The following is an 11,876-nucleotide window of genomic DNA, read 5'->3' on the forward strand; positions in this document are numbered from 1 at the left end:
ATGTGCGTGGGTGAGAGAAAGAGAGAGAAAGAGAGGGATTTGAAAGCCGGTCAGAATTGTATAAGCCTGGAAGTGTCGACGAGACTACGACGGAGTCATAACTCTCATTCGTATGAGTGCATTGTTTGCAGAAACCAGAAAGTTGAGACTCGTTCGGCCAACTTGCCATCGGCTTGTGGGGCCGATCGATCTAACCTATCAGGGCTAGTGAGCGCAAACTTTCTGCGGGATACTTGACTTTCTGAGAAGTTCTAGAACTACGAGTGCCAAGTGTGTTTCTGTATGTACTCGTAGGTACTGTAGAACGAGGACTTGGTGCCTGTAGTCCTGCGAAAGCACGGTGTATATCTTCTCTTCCCCCTTTTCTTGAACGAAGGGAAACATGCGACCTACCCTTCTATCTATCTAAAATTTATGGAGTTTTGACCAGCGATACCCCGGTTTCTGTCTGGCATGGTACATGCAGGGGTAGTGTATATCCTCATATTCACGTTTAGTTTAGCCAATCTCTCTATTGGTCTTCGACCTGTCTGCCTTGAAAGAACATCCCAAGGTATGCTGGAAACCTTCTATGACCCGGTACGTCCTGTTCTTGATTGGTAGTGGGACAGCTTCCGGAGTTTGGAAGACAGACGCCCAATGTTCTGAGAAGTCACCGTCTGTTCGCTTCGCGGAGAAGGATGATAGGGAGGATAGTATGGAGGACTAGGAGAAGGATTCTATGCCTCGGCTTGCGGATTCAAGTCGCTTGCCTTTCGTCTATCTCATTTCTCATATCAGCTCGGATTTCGTCAATGCACGAACGCTCCGCATCAGGGTGCAAGTTGAGCCTTGCAGTCGGTAAAGATATTGCTAATAATAATGCCTTTGCGCGACTCCAGGTCCACTTACTTCTTGATCAAGAGACTTGTCCCGCCCATTTCTTCCGGTTGCTCGATACCCATTGCCGCCAGGACTGTTGGTGCGACATCTCCCAACACCCCGCCCTCTTTCTTCAAGCTCCAGCCCTCGGGTGCGTTTGCCATGACGAAGGGCACCTTGTTGGTGGTATGCGAAGTCTTTGGCTTTCCCTCCTCGTTCAGCATCTCTTCGGCGTTGCCGTGGTCTGCCGTCACAAACAGAATGTAGCCCTCCTTTTTGCAGGTCTCGTACACGGTGCCGATGGCCGCGTCGGTGGCCGTGACTCCCTTGATCGCCGCTTCATACACTCCAGTGTGGCCAACCATGTCGGGAGGGGCAAAGTTGTTCATCAAAAACTCGAACTTGTTGTCCGAGATCCTCTCGCTGAGTTTGTCGGCGACCTTTTGAGCACTCATGGGAGGCTCCAGGTCATATGTGGCAACCCTGGGGCTTGGGATCATCTCCCGTTCTTCACCCTCGAACTGTCTCTCCACACCACCATTGAAAAAGAAGGTGACATGCGCATACTTTTCAGTCTCAGCAACGTGGCACTGCTTGATGCCCTTCTTACCGAGCCACTCGGCGAGCACATTGCCCATGTGTTGGGGTGGGAAAGCAATGGGGAATTTGTAGTCTGTCTTGTACTGAGTCATGGTGGTGATCTCGATGTCTTTGGGATAAGGGAAGTCGGGCTTGGGAGATCGATCATAGTCGCCCAGTAGCTGAGTGATCTCTCTTACACGATCCGAACGGTAATTGAAGAAGAACAATGTATCGCCATCTTTGATTCGGCGGTCTTCACCACCCACGATGATGGGTTTGAGGAATTCATCGTTCTCGCCCTTGTCATAGCGCTCCTTGATTGTCGCCAGGGGATCGGTCGAATCTTCGCCCTCGCCCAAGACAACACCCTTCATACCGATTTCTACACGGTCCCATCTCTTGTCGCGATCCATGATATAATACCGACCAACAATCGTAGCCAATTCACCAACACCCAACTCTTGGAGCTTGTCCAGCAGCTGCTGCAGGTAGCCGGCAGCACTCTTGGGATCGGTATCTCTACCGTCTCCAAAGAAATGAATGAAGATCTTGGGAACCTTCATTTCTTTGGCTACCTGTAGGAGAGCGAAGAGGTGGTCGATGTGGCTGTGGACACCACCGTCGCTGACGAGACCGAGGAAATGAAGTCTTCCGTTACCATCGATGGCGCGCTGGAAGCAGTTCTTGACACTGGGGACATCCTTCATTTCGCCTTTCTTAATGGTCTGCCCAATGCGAACACTGTCTTGCCAGACCACCCTGCCGGCACCGATGTTCAAATGCCCGACTTCTGAATTTCCCATCAGTCCCTCGGGCAAGCCGACCGCGAGGGAAGAAGCCTCCAGCTCGGTGTAGCCTTGTGCAGTGGATGACCCCTCTTTTGCGAAGCCGTCCATGACGGGGGTGTCGGCCGCAGCGATGGCATCGCCTTCAGGAGGAGAGGTTTCGGACGGGATGCCCCAGCCATCGATGACAACTAATGCCGAGTTAGCCTTCGCTGCATTTGACGGGAAGATTGAGAGACAGCCTACTCAAGACGGCTTTTTGGTCGACCTTTGCCATGGTGGAGAGAGGGCACAGAGACCGAGAGTTCAACTGGGGGAGTCGGTGGGAAACTGGTGGACTGAGGCCGGAGCTTCTTGTTCTAAGTGGTGACGAGATGGAGATACGTAGCCTTGCGAGCAATTCTTGGTCACTCGCAGGTAAAAATGAACGTAGAAAATAGACCTGCGGTAGTCGAAGCGACTGCAATCCCTGAGATATCGAGAAGGATGTATGTTGAGGCGAGTGCAAGTAAATATCAGGCGTGGTTTCTTTTTCGGCGAGCAAGCTCGATGCACTTTTTGGAGGGGCAGTTTTTTTGGCTTGTTGACATGCGGCGCCTGCCGTTTTGGTGAAGGACTTGGAGCAACGTCATCGGGCGAGCTCGACACCACCGTCTACACTGCGCTCGTAGAGCCCGCGGACTCATGCTTAGGGAGCAAGATACCTGTGTCCTGGATACATGGCCTCGCTACGCCTCGTACCACTGCAAGCATCACACGACATATCCTACTGCGCTAACATATCTTCTGAGCACTCTTGTTCCTGGCCTTGGTCTTGTCGTGTCACCCCTCCGCATCTCCTGTTCGCAGGCATCGGCAGATCTCGGCATGGAAGAACGCAGAGAGAGTTGGCTTTACTAGCCGAGCTCCTCTCATGACATCCAAAAATCCTCCTTATCGAAACCCAGACAATTGCTCTCGACACTAAGTTAGTGAGGCCTAGCCAGGCCATTGGGCTGGACCTGGCCGAGATCTCCGCGCCGGATATGCTGTACGCTCAAACCACATATCTAACAATGCACCATCGTAACCCCAATCACACCCCGTTGTGTTATTCCTCCGTGTCTAATTGCCATACGAATACGAGTACCTGGAATGGTGTCTCCTGAAGCCTTGAAACCGATTTGCCCGTCGAAGATTCTCAGTGCATCCTACGCTTCGTATGGGTGTTCCCATCAGGTCTGAAGCTGCAGAGAGGGAATGAGGGCGCGGACAGCTAGATCCTCAAACCGACACGCCCCTCGGGACGTTTAATACGGAAATTTGATGGTTGATGTGCCACCAGCCGCCACATTATTGTCCGAAGACGCGGAAGTCCAACAATCGGTTTCTCTATGCTTTTGCCCATCAACCAACTCGCGTTCCAGGTACAAGCTCTCCTCGACTAAACTTGGTTCCTCAATCTCTCTTTGGGATCTCTCTTGCAATCAGGAGCAAGGAGCAATAATACCATGCTCTTTCCCAGCTGGGCCCTCTCTTGTCTTACAGTACAACAGCCGAGCTGAGGTCATTTGCTCTTCGCCTCCCTCGCTGGGTGGACACTGAACGCTGTCATGAGGATGATTTAATTAGTTCTCACTCATTATTCGTGGCCAGGACCAGTGGGAACTGCGAATGGTTCCAGCTGGACCAAACCGATCGTCATTCGGACGCAGCTCAGCCAATCATTGATCCCGGAAATCTTTTTCACATCTCTGAATTTCTCGAGAAACCTACCGTCGCAGCATTCTCTCCGGCCATATAATGTACCCCTAATATTGACGAGCAATCTCAAGCTCTCAGTCATGGGCAGCCGCAATCTGTGCGGGAAGACCGAGGGCCTGGTCCCTGCGACAGAGGCTGAGCTGGCGTCAAGCTTGATGTTGATACTGGCTGCTGGACCTTCGAAGGAACGTGTTGTAATAGGTTGCATGTGAGTTCGGTAGCTTCGTCATACCCCCCAGAACCCAGGCCACATGTCGATTAACCCTCGGAATTGCGGATACTACACTTTACGCGCAGCCTGTGCCAACGGAAATATTTTCCTGGCTGTCGTCGCTCTCCTAGGGTTGGTGGGCACGAGTCGGCCGGCCACCCTCCAGATGAGAAAGATTGGTGGTTGCCAGACCCGATCACAGGCATATTTGCTGATCAACAAACCACCAGGACCATCTCTGGCTGATCGGGGAAGTTGCATTTCTACCTCGCCCCAGAAACTGCTTTTGACGCTCAGTTGCTGTGTTTCTTTAGCCAGCACCACACCTATCAATACGGACATACCCTTCTTGAACTCTCTTCACGATACACCGTGGATTTCAAATCCAGTTCAACAATCATGAGCATCATATCCGTGACTCCCTGTCCACTATCACTGTCAAAACCAAGTCTCAACCACACCATCCTCGTTTTTCTAGATATACACATTATTTAGACCGTGCAACGCCATACTGCGCCGGATATCTGAGAGACCCTACAGCAGACCCCCCATTCGACATGTCAACAGGACCCGGTCGATTACTCCCTTCACGGCCAGTCATTCCCAAGGGCGAACCACCGTACTCAGGCCCAGCTCCCCTTAGACAACCAGATAGACCTGGAAGCTCTGCCAACAAGTCACGGACCTCACATGCCTGTGACAGGTGTAGGGTTATGCGCACCAAGTGTTCTGGGGGCGACCGTTGTACCAAGTGTGTCAAGGACAATGCCGGCTGCGTGTACGGGGACCGGAAAAGAGAGCGCAACAAAAAGTAGCCCTTGCCCTTTTCGAAGATCTCGACAGCGTCACAGTACTGACTCTGCACAGGGACCTGGCCGAGTGCTTGGATCGCATTGATGAGTTGAAAAGAGATAATCATGCCTTGCTCACTGCACTCCGCTCGCTCACGACTAGCGATGAATTCGATGCACCAAGACATGGCGACATTCTCGAGCTTTTGTCCCAGGTATGACATATTCGGCTGAATACCTGTCGAGATATGCTGACTCTAGGATGGTAGTATTCACAAGAACCGTCGCAGAATGGATACGAATCCGGTGGTCACTCCACTCCCACGGTGGCAAGTAGTAAACAACGTCCAGCATCCCACCGCATGTCTTATGGTGACGAACATGGTTCTGTCTCAGGCGAAAAGACCGCGGCATCTAGCGTCGGCTCTCCAGGGAAGCAAGGGGAATTGGCGGAGGTGGTCGACCTTGGTGGCGGCTCTGGTGCGTCTGGGTTCATTGGGAAGATGTCAGAAATGTCCTGGATCCGTCGTGCTTTTGAGTTAATGAGCTATCAAGAAAGGAACAGCACAGACCTGCCGGAAGTTTCCATGGGTGTCATGGACCATCATCTCACCACAACCAAAGACTTCTGCTTCTATATGGACGATGTCGATATCTTGGCATTTGACGAAGATCTCGTTGATCCCTATGAATGGCCTCCCGGTGAGAGTGCTCTGCTCCTGACTGAGGCGTACTTCCATTGCATGCAAGGCACGTTGCCTTTCGTGATGAGGGAGAATTTTCTACATACTCTGCTCTCGTATCCGCGCCGAAGAAATATGCCGACCTGGGCCGAGCGGCGTTGGCTGGCACTGGCCAACCTTGTCTGGGCCATTGGGTCAAAATGGCTGTACATCACGAAACTGGATCAATCCAGCCCTCCAGAAACTCATTTAGTATATTATGCAAGAGCACGCGCTCTGGGTCTCGACCACCGGGTCGTCTTTGATCATCCGGACATCGAACGAGTCCAGGGGATCGGTGTTCTGGCACTTTATCTATTAATCAATGGCTCCATCACTCGGTGAGTGAATCCGGTCCGACCCAGTCTCTACTCAGTCTCTAATTCTGTGCAGTGCGTGGAACACTTTGGGTCATGCTACACGTCATGCCACGGCACTCGGTTTGCATCTAAGGGTCTCAGATCCTGACCTGGGCGAGAACGAGCGAGCGAGACGCGTTCGGACGTGGTACGCGCTGTATTCCCTCGAAATCTTGATCGCCGAGATAACTGGAAGACCAAAATCTATATTTTTGTCTGATGTGACGACTCCGGTTGACTTGTTCCAACGCGACGACATCGAAGCTATGAACCTTGCTGAGGGGAACCATTTCATAACGGCTGCGGAGTCTCGGAGAGTATGGCTTGATTTCTTGAGGGCGAGGCGTGAAATATCCCAGACAATGACAGGAGTCATGGTTCCGTGGACCAGTTTCCCGTCAATCGGCCGCGGGATCTCACATCTCTATTTTCCGCAGCGAGTCTATCTGTGCCGCCTGAGCGATAAGATTGGAACACGCTTATACAGCGGAACGTCCGAGGACTCATGGTCGCAGGTGCAGCAAAAGATTGGTGAATTGCAAACGGACTTGAGGCACTGGGCCGAGAGCCTTCCGGACGAGCTGAACTTGCAAAGCGACACCACGGAGGATTCTGATCCTCGTGCCAGAATTGAGTTGGCCATGTATTACCACAGCGTGCAAATGATCCTACACCGGCCCTGCTTATGCGAGGTCATCATCGAAAACCAATCCCACGCATCACAAGAATTTAATCGGAGTTCGGCACGCGCATGCGTCCATGCGGCGATGTCGTTGCTGGCTATCATCCCAGACAATCCCAGCGCCCACGAGGCTTACCAACTTCTTCCGTGGTGGTCACTACTCCACTACGTAGCCCAAGCTACCGCAGTCTTGCTGCTGGAAATGGCACTTGGCTGCCAACACTTTCAAAACGAGATCCCTGAAGTGGTCAACTACCTGCGCAAGGCCATGGCTTATATTTGGTGCCTGAGTCAAGGATCTCCATCGGCATATCGAGCGTGGAGAATGTGCAGAAAGTTGTTGTCGGACATTCAGGACAACCATGATCAGTATCATGCAATCGACATTCCTGAAAGGGCACCAAAGCCGGCAAACTGGACACTCGAACACGAGGCCGCCGTAATGAAAACTATATATGCGTCGGAAGTAGGCTCGGCTCTTTGACCTTCTGATGGTTGTCACATCTAAAGAACAACAGAGGTCACGGCAGAGAGCTCTTTCGGACCTAGACATGGCTCTATACCAAAGGTGGAAGAGAGCTGTCACAACGGAACACGTTAATTGTGCTGCTGCTTGTAACCCAGAATTATCAACCACTGTCATATGGTCGAATGAAACAGTCCTGGGCGCTTAGAGGACATGAGATGGGCGACACAAATGCCTCTAGAGCTCGTCAGACACCGTTCGGGCCACATATCGATCATTTCCTCCCAGAGGGCATCTAATGAGACATTAGAAGGCATGCTCTGTATGTACCTGGAGAGAATTGGACAGAGACGGGGAGGGGAGGCGACTAGTGCTAAGTGCTGATTGGCCGGAGTTGGTTGGCGCTAATACCAAAACACACTATTCCCCTTTGGTAAATATCAACATACAGTGTGTATCAAACCTCGCGCAGTTGGACGTGGAACTTCTGCAGCTCAGTCTAGAACAGAACAGCATGTCTTACTGTTGGATTTAGCCATTCTTTTTGGATTTTCTGCCTTCGTCTTCATCGTTTGTAAGCCCGTCCGCCCGCCATGGACTACATCCACACGCCTGCGCAAACCTACGAAAGCACATTCATGACCAATGCTGGTGGCAGACTTGAAGATGTATCCCCCGAGAAATCCTTCCACGTCCCTAGCCAGGGTGGCGACTTGGTATCTCAGATGCGAAGCGCAAAGCTACATTCGGGAGCCAATCTCAAAACGCCCAGGGCCGGCACGCGAGACCCTCTTCGACTCCTACCCAACGTCAACCAAGGCCGCTCAGAATTCACACCCTTCTTGAAGAGTGGCACCAAGAACAACATTGCTAGGCGACTGTCCAGCAGGAAACAACCCGCGTCAAACACACCTTCGTATCTCAACGGGCGAACTCCTGCACTCCCGCGACTGAGCGACCTGTCGCGTCTGGAGGGCGAATACACCTCGAGCTCGGCCGGGCGTGCAGTCGACGATACTCCGATACCTCATCACCCTAGCAGCAGCGTCAAAAGTACCCCTCTTGCGCAGCTACCTACTCGCGATGGCGGGGGGCTTGTTAATGACGGGAATATGATGACCCTGCGGGAACAGGAAGGTATTATAGACAAGATTGAAAAGGAGAATTTCGGTCTGAAAATGAAGATCCATTTCCTCGAAGAGGCTCTGTCGAAGCGGGGGAACGAATTCAACCAAGCGGCACTCAAGGAGAACACGGATCTAAAAGTCAATCGAATCACCATGCAGCGCGAACTACACAAGTTCAAGAAAAACATAGCACAGGCGGAAAAAGACGCGGAAGTTTACCGATTACAACTGGAAGAATTCAAGGAGCGCATTAGGCGGAAACAGTTTGACGAGAATGTCCGCCACGAGCTGGAAACCCTACGTTCAGAATTGAGAGAGAAGGATGAGGAGATCAAAGCTCTGGCTGAGGAACGGGACCATGTTGCAAGTCAAGATCGGTCTGAAGTTCAGAAGTTGAGAGACGAGATCGAAGACTTGCAGGCCGACCTCCGTGAGAAGGAACGTATCGCTGATGAGCGCGAGGACCAGATCGACGAGTTGAAGATGAAGGCTAGCAAAGAATCGAACAGTGCTGCGGAAATCGAAGAAGACTTGGAATCTGCTAAACAGGAAATTGAGGACCTCAAGCAGAGCCTCGATCGCGCAAAAGAAGATCTGAATGAAGCGCAAGAGGAAAAGGAAGAGGCTCTGGAGGAGAAACGAAAAGCAGAACAGGACCTGGACGAGTTACGCGACGAGATGGCCAACAAGTCGTTCACAACGAAAGGTTTGAGCCGGCAACTAGAAGAAAAAGCAAACAAGCTGGAGGACGACTTCCAGATTCTGCAAGAACAGCACGACGCGCTCCAGGCAGAAATGAATGAGAAGACAGAATCTGAGCGGCAACTACGGGACCGCGTTCGTGAACTGGAGCGGGAAGGTGCATCTGACCTGCGAAAGCTTCAGCAAGAGGTCGAGCTCTCACATCAACAGCGTGACACTCTAGAGCGGAAGCTGGCAAACACGACCAAACACCTTGAGACTGTGGAACGAGAATTGCAAATAAAAGTGGAGGAAAAGGATTTGCTTCAGACACGACACGATGCTCTGACCAGAGAATCAGCCGAGTTACAAAAAGATCTCAACCAGTTGCAGAATGCAAATGCGGAGCTTGAGAACGCGCTCGAGGAGGAACGACAAGTTTCGGCAAGGAAAGAAAATGATCTGCTATCCCGACACAGAAATGAAATTGACCTTCTTAACGAACAGATCGACGGCCTCCATCGCGAAGTGAATGCCAAAGCAAACGATCATGCAGCAGACTTAGAAGACTGGGAGTCCCAGCGCAAGACTCTTGAGGCGGCTTCTCAAAAGGCAGAAGAGAGGGCCAGAGGATTGCAGCGTACCGTCGATAAGCTGCAGGATGCTCAGGGCACTTTGTCGGGACGGGAAATGAGACTCCAAGAGGCGATTGAGAGTGAGAAGGAACGTCACCGACAAGAAGAGATGATTCTCTCCAAGCAGATTGAAGAACTTCAACAAGACCTGCGATCCAAGCGAAACCTGGCGGATGACAGCCGTACAGAATTGAATAATGCCAAGGAAGAATTGCGCATTTCTATCCGAGAGCAAGCAGCTTTGAAAGAGAAAGTTGCAGAGTTGGAGGAGGAGATTGAAGTTCTGCAGGCAGATATCGAGCAAGAGCATGAGTTCGCAGAAAGACAGCAACAGAAATATTCTACCAGTGCGGATGCACAGGTCCAAAAGCTGCAACGAGAGAAGCAAGCGTTACAAGAGCAGCTGACGAACTCCAATGTGGAACTACATGGTGCGAGAACAGCGCTCCGGTCTGCAGAGCAAGAACGGGAGAAACTCGAGGCGGCAGTCCAGCGTGTGCAGAAGCCTTACGATGACACTTTCAATGTTGACCATGAGAAGCGTGAACTGAAGCGCCTCAAAGTCAAACTGGAGGCCGATGTGGCGAGACTCACTACTGAGCGTGACAACCTTGCTGAGGCAAACAACGCTCTCGAAGATGAGATCAATGCAGAACTTGAAAGAGCCAGTAAGGAGGAAGTGCGTCTCCATTCGGAACTTGACAATCTTCGCTCGCAAAAGTCAAGCGCTTGGGAAACCCGAGATCGAGAACTCAGCAATTCGAAAGCTAAGATTATTCGCCTGGAAGCACGCATCAAAGACCTCGAATCATTGTTAGATAATCAGACCAAGGTTGTGAACTCGCCGCACGCGGATCTGACGGGACTCACTCGAGACCTGGCAGATGCGAGGAAGAACGAAACAGCTATCGCCAAGCGGGAGGTTGAACTCAAGTCGGCCAACAGAGAGTTGAAGATCCGAATCAATGATCTTGAGAGAGAACTTCACGAGTCAAAGCTTGCTCAGTACAAGGCAAAGTCACCGTCCCTATCACCTCCACCGCCACATTCGAAAGAGATAGCAAAGATCCGACAAGACCTTGTCGATGCTCAAGCAGAGGTCAAGGTCCTTTCTTCGGAGAATCGTGAACTTAGACGTACGACGCGTCGAAACGGCACAGATGTCGAGGAACTTGTGTCACTGAGATCTCGCGCAGAGGAGATCGAGGCCCTCGAGCTTAAGATTGCCGAGCAGAATGATCTCATTGACGAGCTGCGCGACCAACTCGACCGTCTTCAAGAGGAAGATCGCGATGGGGTCTCGGGCGGCGGTCCGAGTAGACGCGACCGGCAAGTCGACGAGCTCAAAGCCCAAGTTAAGCGACTGCGTGAGGAACAAGAATCATCCGTCCATGACCTTTCCATGCGTCTGTCGGTGCGGAGCGGAGAGGCACGAGAAATGAAGCAACAGCTGCGTCGACTTCGGGAGGAACGAACCCGAGCAAACCAAAAGGCCGAAACGGTCGAGAATGAACTTGAAGTTCTACAGAACAAGTACGAAAGTATGCTCGAACGACTCAGCTCGGGTAAATCGTTGGTGAAGGACGAGGTTCGACAGAAGGAAGTGAGAGGTCTGATCAAGGAGGTGATTTGGCTGAAGGCCAAGTGCCGACGGGAGGAAAGGTTGAGAAAAGATTTGGCGTGGAGCAAAGCGTTCCTCGAGCAGGGTGAAGCAATGAGAGTGCAATGGTATGTTTCCCCCCTTTCCTTATTTCCTCGTATCTACGAACGCGGACGCTAACCTTTTGCTCAACTCAACAGTAACCAAGTTGATCTACGCATTCTCAACGAAATGGGCGTTTCCGTGGACAAAGCCAAGTACGAGACGAGACTGAGGCCTGTCCAGAAATTCCGCGCCGGCGTGTTTGCCGTGATGGCAGCGATAAGGATGAGTAATTTGGAAGAACAGTGGAGAGACGCCAGGATCATCGGAGACGAGGTGAAGTTGATCCGGGCGAAACAGGCCAGTAGGACAAGATCAAGGGGTTTGGGAGGAAAGGTGTTGGAAGTATGATCAACTAACTAAGGTGATTGAGGAGTTTTTTGTTTCTTACAACCACTCTGTATCTGGACGGTAGTTGGTTATCGGCTTGGATCGGCTCGAATCGGTTCGACGTGAATTGTCTGGCGTCTGTACCAGGTATTGACCATGGCATTGTCGTCTGGGGGGACGTATTCACAGGGGAAAGGGG

The 11,876-nt window shown here is 51.7% G+C and overlaps 3 protein-coding genes across 3 annotated transcripts; 2 read left to right on the plus strand and 1 right to left on the minus strand.

Annotated features, from left to right (window-relative positions):
• Positions 1-887: 887 nt before the first annotated feature.
• On the minus strand, positions 888-2,505 carry PV08_10321 (2,3-bisphosphoglycerate-independent phosphoglycerate mutase; the record flags this gene model as incomplete). Its single annotated transcript, XM_016384636.1, has 2 exons — positions 888-2,419; positions 2,475-2,505. 2 exons carry the CDS (start codon positions 2,503-2,505, stop codon positions 888-890), a joined length of 1,563 nt encoding a protein of 520 aa, XP_016231238.1.
• A 2,234-nt stretch (positions 2,506-4,739) lies between these two features.
• Positions 4,740-7,220, plus strand: PV08_10322 (uncharacterized protein; the record flags this gene model as incomplete). The annotated part of the gene is made up of 4 exons (XM_016384637.1): positions 4,740-4,993; positions 5,050-5,188; positions 5,243-6,036; positions 6,089-7,220. The coding sequence occupies 4 exons, from the start codon at positions 4,740-4,742 to the stop codon at positions 7,218-7,220; spliced, it is 2,319 nt and encodes a 772-aa protein (XP_016231239.1).
• A 575-nt stretch (positions 7,221-7,795) lies between these two features.
• On the plus strand, positions 7,796-11,698 carry PV08_10323 (uncharacterized protein; the record flags this gene model as incomplete). Its single annotated transcript, XM_016384638.1, has 2 exons — positions 7,796-11,373; positions 11,446-11,698. 2 exons carry the CDS (start codon positions 7,796-7,798, stop codon positions 11,696-11,698), a joined length of 3,831 nt encoding a protein of 1,276 aa, XP_016231240.1.
• Positions 11,699-11,876: the final 178 nt, after the last annotated feature.

The sequence above is a fragment of the Exophiala spinifera genome (genome assembly GCF_000836115.1).
Source record: "Exophiala spinifera strain CBS 89968 unplaced genomic scaffold supercont1.8, whole genome shotgun sequence".
Classification (NCBI taxonomy): Eukaryota; Fungi; Ascomycota; class Eurotiomycetes; order Chaetothyriales; family Herpotrichiellaceae; genus Exophiala; species Exophiala spinifera.